The sequence below is a fragment of the Arvicola amphibius genome, chromosome 8, assembly GCF_903992535.2.
Source record: "Arvicola amphibius chromosome 8, mArvAmp1.2, whole genome shotgun sequence".
NCBI classification, from domain to species: Eukaryota; Metazoa; Chordata; class Mammalia; order Rodentia; family Cricetidae; genus Arvicola; species Arvicola amphibius.
In genome coordinates, this window is record NC_052054.1 from 86,946,430 (window position 1) to 86,961,157 (window position 14,728).

General features: G+C 43.3%; 1 protein-coding gene across 1 annotated transcript; it reads left to right on the top strand.

The window, feature by feature from the left end:
* Positions 1-8,408: 8,408 nt before the first annotated feature.
* Positions 8,409-13,966, top strand: LOC119821905 (uncharacterized protein C2orf78 homolog). The gene is given in 6 exon segments (XM_042055615.1): positions 8,409-8,415; positions 9,723-10,640; positions 12,058-12,089; positions 12,091-12,117; positions 12,119-12,332; positions 12,423-13,966. Coding segments are annotated over 6 exon segments (2,742 nt in total).
* The last annotated feature ends 762 nt before the right edge of the window (positions 13,967-14,728 follow it).

Consider the following 14,728-nt stretch of genomic DNA (forward strand, 5'->3'; position numbering starts at 1 on the left):
GTGCTGACAGCATGGCTCAGAAAGCTACTGTTTCAAAAGTGCGCATTGTTTTTCTACTACTGCTGAATCAGGAAGACCTCTCTTAAAAGAACTGCAAGTCAGGGTCAGTGATCTCCACCAGAACAGGTACAAGGGAGTAACTGCTGAGCAAGTGAACGAGAGCCAGAGACCGCTGAGGGTCCTGACAGGAATCTGGGACCTTCAAGGAAGTAGACGTAAGCCAGGACCCTGGTGGGTCTGGGCCTGAGTCTAGGACTGCCCAGGAACTAGGCCTGAGCCAGTGTTGTAAAATGAACCTCTGCCAATCTGGGCATGAGTGATTCTAGGAACTCCGAGGAAATAGGCAGGAACCAGAGATCTCAGTGGGGCCAGGCGTGAGTCTGAGACCTTGGAGGGAGTATGCAGGTCCTGTGTGGGTTCAGGCACACCCAAGCCTGGGACATCTGAGGCTGTAGTCCAGAGCCAGAAACCTTTCCACGTCCAACTGCAACCCAGGGACTTCTGCAGGAGGGGTTCCAGACCAGGATTTACAGAATAAAAAGGCAAAGCTGGAAACCTAGGCCAAAGTAGGCCTGAGACAGCAAACTCCAAGGGATCAGAGCAAGCACAGGAGTGCTTAGCTATATCCAGGAACACGGAGAAACCAACAGGGTAACTAGAACTGTACACTGACTGTACCATGGGGAACAACCATCTAAGCTTTGGATTCACTGGTACCAGAATCTCAGAAAACCCCAACCACACCTATTAGAGGAAAAGATCAGTAGAAAAGGTAAGAACACATGCAACATTGCAAAGAGCAACACAACACCAGTAAAACCTAAAGATCCTACAACTGCAAGACCTGAACAAGGAACTATGGATGAAGAAGAAGAAAATGACCTTAAAAATAACTTCAAGAGGATGTTTGAAACTCTAAAAGAGGAAATGAGAAATTCCCTTAAAAAATTGAAGAAAAGTCAAACAAGAAATTGGAAGACATCAGCAAATCACTTAAAGGAAACCAAGAAAAAGAAATTAAACATATGAATGAAACTATTCAGGACTTGAAAACTGAAATAGAGGCAATAAAGAAAACATAAACCAAAGGATAGAAACAGAAATTATGAAAAACCAATCAGGAACCACAACTACAAGCACGAACAGCAGAATACAAGAGATGGAAGAGAGAAGCCTCAAGCGCTGAAAATACTATAGAGGAAATAGACTCATCAGTTAAAGAAAACATTAAATCTAACAAGAGCTTAAGCCAAAATATCCAGGAAATATGGGACATCATGAAAAGGCCAAATCTAAGAATAATAGGTATATAAGAAGGAACAAAGTTCAACTCAAAAGCACAAAAAATATATTTAACAAAATCATAGAAGAAAACTTTTCCAACCTAAGGAAAGATATGCCTATGAAGATACAAGAAGCTTATAGATGGATCCAAATAAAATGTCCTCTTGCCACATAATAATCAAAACACTAAACATACAGAGTAAACAAAGAATATTAAGAGCTGCAAAGAAAACAGGTCAAATAACTTATAAAGATAGAGCTATCACAATTACACCTGACTTCTCATTGGAGACAATGAAAGCCAGAAGGTCATGGTCAAGCATTATGCAGACATTAAGAGAACATGGATGCCAGTACAGACTGCTATACCCAGCAAAACTGTCAATCACCATAAAAGAACAAAACAAGATATTCTATGACAAAACTAGATTTCACCAATACCTAGCCACAAACCCAGTGCTACACAAAATACTAGAAGGAAAACTCCAACCCAAGGAAGTTGGCTACACTAACAAAAACACAGACAATTGATGGTCTCATAGCAGCAAATCCCAAAGAGAAAAGCAGATTCAGAGAACCACAGTGAGCTGAGCTCCTAATGTCTTGTTGAAGAGAGGGAGGAATGAGATTATGAGCAAAGAGGCCAAGACCATGATGGGGATACCAACTAAAACAACTATTGGAGCCTTCCAACTCTGACCTGACAGTGAGGAAACCAGTATAGCACCAAACTAGGCCCTCTGAATGTGGGTGACAGTTATATGGCTGGGATAGATGTAGGACTACTAGCAGTAAAACCAGGATTTATCCCTACTGCTTGTTCTGGCTTTTAGAAATTCATTCTCTCTGGAGGGATACCTTGCTCAACCTAGATACCTTGAGGGCCTCTGTCCTGCCTCAAAGCAATGTGCTAGACTTTGTTGACTCCCCACTGGAAGCCATACCCTCTCTGAGGAGTGGATAGGGGTATGATGGTGTGTGGGAGTGGGAAAGGTGGAGAGAGCAGGAGGAGGGAAAGGAGTGGAAATGGATTTAGCATGTAAAATTAGAAAAGATACTTAAAAATACAAATAATAATAAAAACCCAGAGTCAGATATAGGGGTTAATACAGAAAGACCAGAGAAGAACAGTCAAACACTAGAGAGTTCTTATCTCTTCCGATGCTCAGACCAAAGGCACGATCCTGTCTCTACAAATCCTCAGACTGATCCTGTCTCTATGAAACCTCAGACTACATTTGGCTCAGTGAATCCTCAGACTACATTTGAGTTCCTATCTCCTTCACCTTATATTCAGTCCTCTCTTTGCCCAAGCCATATCTCTCTGTCTCCCACCTTCCTAGTGCAGGGATTAAAGGCATGTGAGCCCGCTGAATTCAATCTCATGTAGCCAGGGTGGTGTTGAAACTCACAGAATCATCTGCCTCTGTTTCTGACTGCTGGGATTAAAGGTGTGTGTACCAAAGCCTGGTTACTATGGATAACTACTGGCTTAGCTCTGCTCTCTGATCTTCAGACAAGCTTATTTGTTAGATTACAAATAAATATCACTACAAAAGAGACCATGGAGCCTGGCTGGAAGGGACATTACAGTCATCATGACAATACCCACAGTCCCCACTTAGATTCACCATTCCCACATATGAACCCACGGGCTGATTTGGAGGTCTACTACACTCCAAAGGTAGTCAAAGAATATGCATGGGAACCAATCATATGCATGAACTAAAAGAAGTAAACAAGCAATAGTTTCTTATAGGCTACATTCAACACCGTTTCTCAGGGAAATGGTCTTTTAAGCACTAAAGCAACCCCACAAGTTTGACTTCAATTAATCTCAGCCTTCCTAGAAAATGGACCTTAGCAGTTTGGAACTGTTCATAGAGAGAAGAGGAAAAAAAATTAGAACAGGGGAAAGCAAAAGGATTTGAGACTTCCCAAGATAAATTCTTGCGAGGGTTCATCACTCTGATCCTCAGGAACAGGCTCGCTATAATGAACACACCTTGTCCCTATGTAGTACAGCAGCTTTTAAATGCATGGGACAGGATTCAGGACCCAGAAAAGAGGACTCAGTCATATATTAGGGTTAAACAGGGCCAAAGAGAATCCTTCACTGACTTATTACAAAGATTAACTAAGGCTGTACAATTAGGAGTAACAGACCGTGAAGCTAGACATGTACCAACTGATTATTGGCTTTTAAAAATGCCAACTTCGAATGTAAGAAGATCCTTGGGCCTTTAAAGGTTAGATCACTACTCACAAATGAATGGATCTTGCATAAAATTAATGTTGAAACATTTGACTATAGGACAGAAGCTTGGGTAGAAGAAGTGATTTCCAATGGTAAGAGGAGACACCAAAATGCCAAGTGTTTTAATTGTGGAAGAATGGGACATCTAAGAAGGGACTTTAGACAAGGAATTCCTAGGAATAATGTCTCCTCTAAAAATGGCAATAACTGGTATATGTAGGTGTGGCAAAGACCAACAATGGACTGATGAATGTCAGTCGACAAGAGACAGACAAGGCAAACTGATAACACCAGAAACTCCTTGAGGGGCCTCTCACAGGCCCAATGTCTAACAAGGCCCAGTCATTCCCAGGCACTGTGGAGAACATGTCTCACCAGAAAAATTAAACAATACAGTGCCTACTGAAAAAAAAAAAACCTATACCATTCTGGATGATGGAATAGATCCGGAGGACTAGTCAAAAACCCCAGTAGTAAATAGGAAACATATATTTTGGCAGACTTCTATAAATGATCAGAGACCAAAGTTAAGAGTGTGTATAAATGATGTTGTAATTGAGGGATTACAAGACACATGGGCAGATGTGACTATCATTACTCCAGAATCTTGGCATCCAAACTGGCTGCTTCAAGAAGCAGATATTCAATACTAAGGAATTTGAACCCTATCTTAAGTAAAACAAAGCATGGGGTGGGTTGAATGCACCCAAACCACAGAAAGACATTACTAAGAAAGGGATTACAGACCAATCTCACTCATGAACATTGATGGAAATATACTAAATAAAATACTGGCAAATCAAATCCAAGAACACATCAGAACCATCATCCACCATGATCAAGTCAGCATCATACCAGAGATGCAGGGATGGTTCAACATATAAAAATCTGTCAATGTAATATACCATATAAACAAACTGAAAAATAAAAACCACATGATCATCACATTAGATGCTGAAAAAGCTTTTGACAAAATACAACATTCCTTCATGATTAAGGTCTTGGAGAGAGCAGGGATACAAGGAACATACCTAAACATAATGAAGACAATATACAGCATGGAAAAAGCCAGCATTAAATTAAATGGAGAGAAACTTCCAGCGATCCCACTGAAATAAGGAACAAGACAAGGTTGTCCATGTCTATTCAACATAGTTCTTGAGGTCCTAGCTAGAGCAATAAGACACCAAAAGGATGACAACAGAATAGAAATCAGAAAAGAAGAAGTCAAATTCTCACTGTTTGCTGATGATATGTTAGTTTACATAAGTGATCCAAAAAAATTCTACCAAGGAATTTCTATGACACATAAACACTTTCAGTAATATAGCAGGATACAAGATTAACTCAAAAAAATCAGTAGCCTTCCTGTACACAGATGATATAAGGTCTGGGAAAGAAAGCAGAGAAACAACACCCTTCACAATAGCCACAAATAGTTTAAATATCTCAGAGTAATTCTAACCAAACAAGTAGAAGACATGACAAGAAGTTTAAATCTTTGAAGAAAGAAATTGAAGAAGACACCAGACAATGGAATGATCTCCCATGCTCTTGGAGAGGCAGAATTGACATAGTGAAAATGACAATCTTACCAAAAGCAATCTACAGATTCAATGCAATGCCCAGCAAAATCCCAGCAAAATTCTTCACAGACCTCGAAAAAATAGTACTCAACTTCATTGGAAAAGCAAAAAACCCAGGATAGCCAAAACAATCCTGTAAAATAAAAGAACTTCTGGAGACATCACAATCCCTGACTTCAAACTCTACTACAGAGCTACAGTACTGAAAACAGCCTGGTATTGGCATAAGAACAGACAGGAGAATGGAACCGAATAGAAGACCCAGATATCAATCCACACATCTTTGAACACCTGATCTTTGATAAAGAAGTAAAAAATATCAAATGGAAAAAAGAAAGCATATTTAACAAGTGGTGCTGGCAAAACTGGATATCAACATGTAGAAGAATGAAAATAAACCCATATCTATCACCATGCACAAAACTCAAGTTTAAATGGATCAAATACCTCAACATAAAGCCAGCCACACTAAAGCTTTTAGAAGAGAACGTGGGAAGAACACTTAAATGCACTGGCACAGGGAACTACTTTCTAAATATAAGCCCAGTATCACAGACACTGAGAGAAAGAATTAATAAATAAGACCTCCTGTAACTGAAAAGCTTCTGTAAAACAAAGGACAGAGTCAACAAGACAAAACGACAGCCTACAGAATGGGAAAAGATCTTTACCAACCCCACATCAGACAGAGGGCTGATCTCCAAAATATACAAAGAACTCAAGAAATTGGACACCAAAAGATCACATAATTCAGTAAAAAATGGAATACAGACATAAACAGAGAACTCTCAACAGAGGAATCTAAAATGGCTGAAAGCCACTTAAGGAAATGTTCAACGTCCTTAGTCATTAGAGAAATGCAAATCAAAACAACTCTGAGATTCCATCTTACACCTGTAAGAATGGCCAAGATCAAAAACACTGATGACAACTTATGCTGGAGAGGTTGTGGGGAAAAAGGAACACTTTTGCTTTGCTGGTGGTAATGCAAGCTGGTACAACCCCTTTGAATGTCAGTGTTGTGATTTCCCAGAAAATGAGAAAACAACCTTCCTCAAGACCCAGTAATACCACTTTTGGGTATATATCCAAAGGATGCTCAACTGTGCCGCAAAGACATGTGCTCAACTATGTTCATAGCAGCTTTGTTTGTTATAGCCAGAACCTGGAAACAACCTAAATGGCCCTCAACCAAAGAATGGATAAGGAAAATGTGGTACATTTACACAATGGAGTATTACACAGCAGAAAAAAATAATGACATCTTGAATTTTTCACGAAAATGGATGGAGCTAGAAAACATTATTGTGAGTGAGGAAACCCAGACCTAGAAAGACAATTATCACATGTATTTACTCATAAGTGGTTTTAAAACATAAAGCAAAGAAAGCCAGTCTACAAACCACAATCCCAGAGAATTTAGACAACAATGAGGACACTAAGAGAGACTTATATAGATATAATCTACATGGGAAGTAGAAAGTAGAAAAAGATAAGATCTCCTGAGGAAATTGAAAGCATGGGGACCTTGGGAAGGGTTGAAGGGGGGAGGGGAGAGACAGGGAGGGAAGCAGAGAAAAATGTAGAGCTCAATAAATATCAATAAAAAATGTAAAAAAAGTTACAGTGGCTACTAAAAAAAGTTAAAGCCTTCTTTTTTGTTTAAACAGAAAAGGGAAAATAGTATAGGAGTTCCTTCTGTTTGTGTGTTGCTTTCATTGGTTAATTAATAAAGAAACTGCCTTGGCCTAGTTGAGCTCAATAAAAATCAATAAAAAAATTCTTAAGAAAAGAAGAAGCTATGATATGAATCTCTATTCACTTGGTCCCTCTGGTTAATTACTCTCCTGTCAGCATTGGCTGTGTCCTTGAGCCACTTAATGTTGGCCTTAACCTATGGACCTTGCATCATTAATGCCCTAGTAAAATTTATAAAGCAGCAGATCTCTATGGTCCAACTAGTGGTTCTAAACAACAATACAAGCCTATAGATTTAGAAGAAAAACATCTCAAGGATTTGAAATTCTACTCAAGGGGGAATGAGAGGGCCACAGAGCCAGACCACAAGCATGACAGGTTTCTAACAACCCCTGTCAGGGACTAGGCCTTTGTTTTGGTTTACTGGAACTGGCTGGAGTTGAGCAAGCAGTTCTTGGAAAAACAACAACTCAGGAGCAACCAGTCACCAGGGACCCCACAGCCTTCTGCTAGCTTAGCAGATGCCCCACAGCCTCCTGCTAGCTAAAGATAGCTTTTGCTACCCTGCTGTTGCAAAGTTCCTAGAGCCACTTGCCAATCCTATGAAAGTTTGGTTTATACCCACCAATCAGCCCCCAGAATAACCTCTCCTCTCTAGAATTCCCCTAACCCTGTATAAAAGATATGTGTGAGCTTCTCTGGGAGTTGCCATTTGCCACCCCAACATGTTGGCAGTTGGGTATTTTTTTAAGATTTATTTATTTATTTATACAGTGTCCTGCCTGTAGGCCAGAAGAGGGCACCAGATCACCTTATAGGTGGTTGTGAGCCACCATGTGGTTGCTGGGAATTGAACTCAGAACCTTTGGAAGACTAATCAGTGCTCTTAACCTCTGAGCCATCTCTCCAGCCCCTGTTGGCAGTTTTTTAATAACTTGCAGACTGCATACATGACAGGTGGTCCTTTATGGGACTTCTCTCAGACCCTAACAGACAGTTCATAAAGCAGATCAGAAAGCATAAAGCAGAAATGGTTTCCTACCTGAGTTCCCTCAACCTAGGTGTTCCTCTCCTTCCTGCCCAAGGCTACTGACTATATGGACAGGGTAGGCTGATGGGGCACATTCTGCTAGAATGTGATACATCATATGCACATCATGCCCAGCTTCATCAGTGAACCTTAGAAGAAGCACTGCCATGACAGCCTAGGCTAAACGCCATGGGAAGCAGAATTTCTATACCATAATTTCCTCCTCTCAATTTCAGCCTTCATGGCTGCTGCTGGTCTTCTGGCATCTGCTCTATCCAATCCCATCTGTTAGCTAGGAATCAGACATCCCCATTGGCTGCTGCCTATTTATGACATCATTCTCCCTCCTACCCTACCAGCACCTGTAGAATCTTGGTGTTTCCATGGTGATGCCTGTAAACAAATTTGGATCATCACAGGTTACCTGTGACCAGTGACCAGTAAATGCTGTCTGATACTGGACACACTTGCCACTGAGGTCAGATGATCAGACAAGGATGACCAATTACCTTGCTCCATTATACTGTGGATTGCTGGTAATCTCCCCCTGACCATGTCAGGTAAGGAAAGAAACTTTAAAATGTTTCTTTCGATCACTTCTCTGATTACTTTCACTATGCTTTTAAATCTTTGTTTAATGGGCACACTATTCATGTTGATATAGATATCTCTGGTTGAATGTCACAGTTAGCTTTGGTTCTTACCAGGTGTTAGAAAGCAGAAATAAAGAAGATAAACTGCACAGATGGCTGTAGAGGTACATGAAGGTAGTTGGGAGCTGAATGTTACAGACAGCCAGAGATTTTAAATCTAAAGGCACGAGATAGCGTCATATTCCAAGCCATTTTTAGGCAACCACACTGCTGAGATTAGTCTAGGTAAGGTTCCCTATCAAATCTAGAAAACAATATCCCACTCTGGTCTCTGGCTCTTAACATCTACCCAGCCCATCCTCCAGAGATTTCACAACATCTTATGTGCACTGTTGTGCTGGATGATATCAACAGGGGCTGGGTACTCCACGGTCAGCTGTTCTCTGGAAAAGAACCGACACATGGGGGGACTTCTCACAAGGATGCCCACTAGAAGAGTTGCAAGAAATTAACAGTTACTGAGGAACTGATCATTTAAGAACCAGTTAACCAACTATTAAATTAAGAAACTATCTTGTTCAGAGAGGAACCCCATACTACATTAGTATTCCCAAGATGTCACATGAAACCTAGGCAAGCAATGTGAAATGTTATCACCAGGCTTTATTCGTGTAGTCATATATGCATATGTACTCAATGATTATACAAAAATAAGAGGTTATGACTTATACAAGAAGTAGAGGGAAACAGGAGGAGTTAGAGGAAGAACATATAATTACCTAAATACAGTACTTATATATGAACTTCCTGATACATCATTTACTTAAAAACTCAGAGTAGAGACAAGCCCGGCAGACATGGCAAATGTCTATGGTGCCAGAACTCTGGAGGAAGAAGAAGGCCTATCTGTGTGATTTCAAGACCAGAATGAGACCCTTTCTACACAGAGTAAAATCTGCACAGAACAGGGTAAAGATGCGGCCATGAGAAGCTGTCTAGGTTCTCCTATCTCCAAACACTCTGTTCTAGGACACAGCTGTAAGGCGGTGTCACGATACGGCCATGAGAAGCTGTCTAAGGTTCTCCTATCTCCAAACACTTCTGTTCTAGGACACAGCTGTAAGGCGGTGTCACAGCAGGTAGGAGAGCAAGACAAAGCAGGGGAAAGAACAGTGCTGTCTAGATCCCAGGGAGGGCTAAAGCAGATCAACTAGGAATTACAGCTCTACAAAGGAAGAACAGGCAGGTTATTAAATGAGTGTCATCCTATATAGTACCAAGAATCATTCTGAACCATTTGTTTGGGATATGTGAGGGAACACAGGAGTTGGACTCCCCCAGACAGCACAACCTGGAGATGCACAGCTCCTCTCAGGAAGCGAGAAAGCTTCCATCTCACCATTTTCCCACTGTCCTCTTGCTTCCCACAGAAAATGGCCAAAGTGCACCGTTTTTTGGGGCAGAATGTGCTCTGCAGCCCTCTGTGCCTGTGCTGAGGAATGCCACACCCTCAGCAGGAAGTATATGCAACTTCTACAGGGTCTCCACACCAGCTGGGAGTTCAGCATGGCTCCTGCCATCAGACTCCAGCACTTGTTGCCAGCAGCTCATGGACAGAGCCTCCCTTTACCAGCGAGCTGGCACTACCACGTTGACTACACTGACCGAGCAGAACCAGATCTCCACCCTGGCACTTCCCTATGCAGGTCTCCTCCAGTGTGATCTCACAGGAAGCTCTGACAGGAGAGAAACTGCATTCCAGGACTTCACTGTAACTATCATTGACCAGAATACCACACTCTCCTCCCTGGCTATGACAGCCCAGGGTGACAGTATTCTAGATCCCAATGCCTTAGTCCCTCTTTATCCGACACTCTCTGCCAGCCTTGTCCAGGCCACATCATCAGAGGTGCCAAATCAAGGATACAACCTGGCACCTTCCTACCAGGATGGCAGCCAGCTCTATTACTACAGCCTCAACAGCCTGAGCCCTCTGACGGCTGGAGAACTCAAGCAGTGCCTGCAGGCCTATGGCCTTGTGTCCTACTCTGGAACTCAGGCCTCCTCCCTGCAACCAGAGATGGTGATGATGCTAAAGGAGTTTCAGCCAGTGAACATCCAAACACCTTTCTCCACCTCTGCCTTCTACTGTCCCACATCTGCTCAAGCCATGCCAGACAGCAGCCTTCAAGGTGAGTACAGAACCAGGAGGGGAAGGAGTGAGATCAACCCTCAAACAAAGAGGGCACAACTCTACCTCTCAGTAGTGGACAGTCCATACAAAGGGAGAACGTGAGTTCTGATAGGTTAGGTTTGCCTCGGGCCCATCATCGCAGTCTCTATAATGAGAGAATGCAGGGCAATGAGTGGCATCCGTCCCTCATTAAGACATGTCTGAGGACCATCCCCACAGACGCACAGATCACCCTGCAAGCTAATTCGTCCCATCCATCAACACACAGCAATCACCTCCTTCCTAATCTATTGCTCAGGGCTCTAGAGGACACAAAGGCCTTTCTGTTTTCATAACACTTGATTTTCCCTGTGTTGAGATCTGACTCGGGAGCAAAGCAACTCCAAACCAGTCCTGGAGGAACTATTCCTCCCAGATCCCAAGTGCTGGCCCTGCAATTCTCTTACAAATGTAAGTGCATCCGAGTCCAGTATAACCCATGGACAATTGCTAAGTTGGGCGAAGCTTCTCTCTCTCTCTCTCTCTCTCTCTCTCTCTCTCTCTCTCTCTCTCTCTCTCTCTCTCTCTCTCTCTCTCTCGCAAAGACCATGATCATTAGACCATGTTTCCTACAACACAGTCCACACGCAAGCCCAAAGATTTTACCATTTTGTTTGTTTGTTCTCTTTTGCTTTGTTTTTGAGACAGGGTTTCTCTGTTCCACCTGACTGTCCTGGAGCTTGCTTTGTAGACCAGGCTGGCCTCAAACACAGAGATCTGACTGCCTCTGCCTCCCAGGTGCTGAGATGAAAGGTGTGTGCCACCACTCCCTGGCTGATTTTACTTTCTTAAACTAATTTTTATGTCACCAATAACAAGACTGTGAAATGTGTGGCTGGAGGAAATCCTGGGTTTGAACTGCTTGCCTTGCAGGAGTGAGGAACTTGGTTTGGATACCTAAAGCCACATAAAAAGCGAAGATTCTGGGGGTATTTAAGTAATCCCAAAAACTGAAAGAAGTTGGAAGAAAATGATAAGTTCTTAAAAATGATGGACCAGACAACCTGCCTAATAACAAACTTGCAGGAAATGAGGGGTACACTTTCAAAGACAAAGTGTAAAGAAAGGAGAGGAGCACACCCAAAGGAATTCTGTACCTCCCATGGTCAAGACGGCAGGCACACGACCACACAGAACACAAAGGGAACACACATCGTCTGTGAAAACATGACATTGCATTAAAGCACACAAAAAGAACAGAGCAGTCACCACGATTCTCACAGTAGAGATGCTGCCCTTGCGATTCAAGAAGAGCTCATAGGAAGGCCTGCCCCACTGCTGAGGGCCTGAGTGTGCTGAGGAGCACTGAAGGATGGGAACAGGAGGGGAGCATCTCACTTAACCAGGCACTGACTTCTTACTTGACTCTTTTTCAGTGGTGGAAATGGAGCCGCCTCTGGAATTGACACCCTTCAGGTCAGACATTCTGTTTGCTGCATGAGTCCAGACCTTGGCAATGCCTGCACCCATGACAACCGGATGAGGACACCACCTGTCAGTGAGGACAGGTCATTAACTACCCTCAGTCCACAGTCCTTCAGAATTCAGCTGCCTCCATTGCCTCCAGCTCCAAGCCTGGAACAAACAGAAAATAACAACTTGGATTTTAAGACAGCGCGATCTTATCAACGCCATTTGGATACCTATGAGGGCACAAAAAGAAAGCCAAGACCCCAGCACTCCTACCTTTAGGGCACCGCCGACAGGCAGCAAGACCCTGAAATACACGGATGCTGAAGAGCCTACGGCAGAAACCTTGTTCTTGACAATGACGCCTTGGGAAACGGCAGCCTAGGTCAGGAAGAGCCTGGGGTGTTTCAGAGTGTGGTAGGCTCCAACATGGACTTTGCAGACATGACTGCACTCATGGCCGATATTCACCTTCCCCAACTCTTCAACTCCCTCACAGAGCTAAACCAATTCCAAGATCCCAGAGCACCTCAATCCAAAGACTCCACAGTCATCAGGAGGGATCAGGCCCAGGAAAGATCCAGCGGCATCAGTGCACCCTCAGACCAAGTAAGAAAGAATGACCAGAAAGTCTCTGAGCTGCTTGCTGGAGCTCCTCAAGCCAGAATCCAACTCCAGAAACTGGTGGAGGGAGAAGAGGCTGTGGGCAGTGCTGGGTTCAGTGAAGGGGCTTTCGACAACATGGCCAAGCACTTGGAGGGCAAAGCTCAGAAAGTCACACCCAGCAAGCGCAGCAGAGCTGGGGCACATGGGCAAGACAAGGCCAAGAAGACTAGAGAAAACAACTCCAAGAAAACAGAGGAGCTGAAGCCATCAAATCACAGAGCCAAGGCAGAAGAGAAGCCCACCATCCCCAAGACCAAGAGGAAGAGGAATCCACCTGAGCTCAGCCATGACAGCTTTAAGAAGCCTCGAACTCACCTGGGCATGCACATGCTGGAGTCCGTGCAGGTCTTTCACCCACTGGGGAAGAAGAGTGAGAAGAAAACTGGCATCTCCTCCTCCCGGGCTCTGCTGAACTTCAGCAGCAATAAAGATCCCAGGACAGGCCCGGATACCACATCACTGCTGGATATGCCACGTGAGGGCCAAACCTTTGACAAAAGCCTGGGCAAGATTCAGAGACCAGGGGGCATTGCTCACAAGCGGTGTCCATCTCCATCCCAGTATGAGCTGCCCCCACCTGGGAAGGTCAAGTTAGTACCTCTGCCTTTCCCAGTCCTGGACAAGCCTCAAGCCAAACCTGTTTCCAGAAAGCTGCTCTGCCTGGCTTCACGCAGGCCCACTGTGGCTTACCCAGTGAAGTCTCACTCCCACTCAGCTCAGCCTCCCACGCTCAAGTCATCCCAACCAGCTCCTGCCACCACATCTTTGATGGCCTCTGACAAGCCAGCTCTGCCAAACGGCACTAGTGCCACACGAGCTAATATAACCAAGCCCATCCAGTCGTTCACTGGGCCCCAGCCGGCTGCCTCGAGGCCTGCACCCTACAGAGCATCATCTCACACTTCACTCCACAGGGAGCCTCTTTCTGCTGCCAGGAACAAGGCCCTCTCGTCTCCCAAAGCTAAAACCCAATACCTGCTGCTAGACTTCAGTTGCCAACCCATCCCATGGAGGAAAGTGGACATTCCAGGGCCAGTCATCTCACAGCCCATCCCTGAAGAGCAGAGGCCAGAGAGGGAGGCCATGAAGAGGCGGGCTCAACAGGAGCGAGAGAATGCTGCCAAGTACACCTCTCTGGGAAAACTGCAGTTTTTCCTTCAGAGGGAGAAGGATATGGAAATTTCGAAATATTATGGCTATGCAATGTAAGAGCTAGCCAGGTTCTCAGTGTAAAGTTCTGTTCAGTGTGACTAAGAGGAGATATAAATACCAAAACACATGCATACATAGGTTTGAAAGACTTATGTGAATATATTGTACAATTGGTACAAGTATAGGGCGTATAGATGACATGTAGATATAGGACGTATAGTGTAAAATATTTCTATTCACACATATTTGAATACTTAGTAAAACTCATCTAAAAATCTTGTTTGTTATTTTATTTGTGAGTAATGAGTGGTTGAATATTTTTCTCTGATATTTAACATCTATTTTTCTAATTGCGGTATCATATTCTATATGAAATAAAGCTCACAAAATATGTATTTAATCTCAGATCAAGTAATAAGTGCTATAGTGGTATTAAAAAACCGTTCTCCCCTAGTGAGCTCATATTCTCTGGACATGGGATGTCTTGAAGCACACATTGACGACTGAGCACACTCCTTGTTACCGCAGTCTGCCCAGCTCTCATCTCTCCCCCAGTGCTTAGTCCATCATTTTTCTGCTCCAGAGCTTTGGCCTCTGATCTCATGAAACCTATGCACACAGGATCTCATTTATGTAAATATAATCGTGAACCACATCTGAAAGAAAACATGGATAGTTTACGGAACCTGGCTAATTTATATGACTATCTCCACTGAATATTTTTCCTTCAAAAACATAATTTCCATTCTTTTATGAATAAATAGTTTTCCATTATGCTGATACATCACATTTTCTTTATACCTTTCTCTGATGCTGACA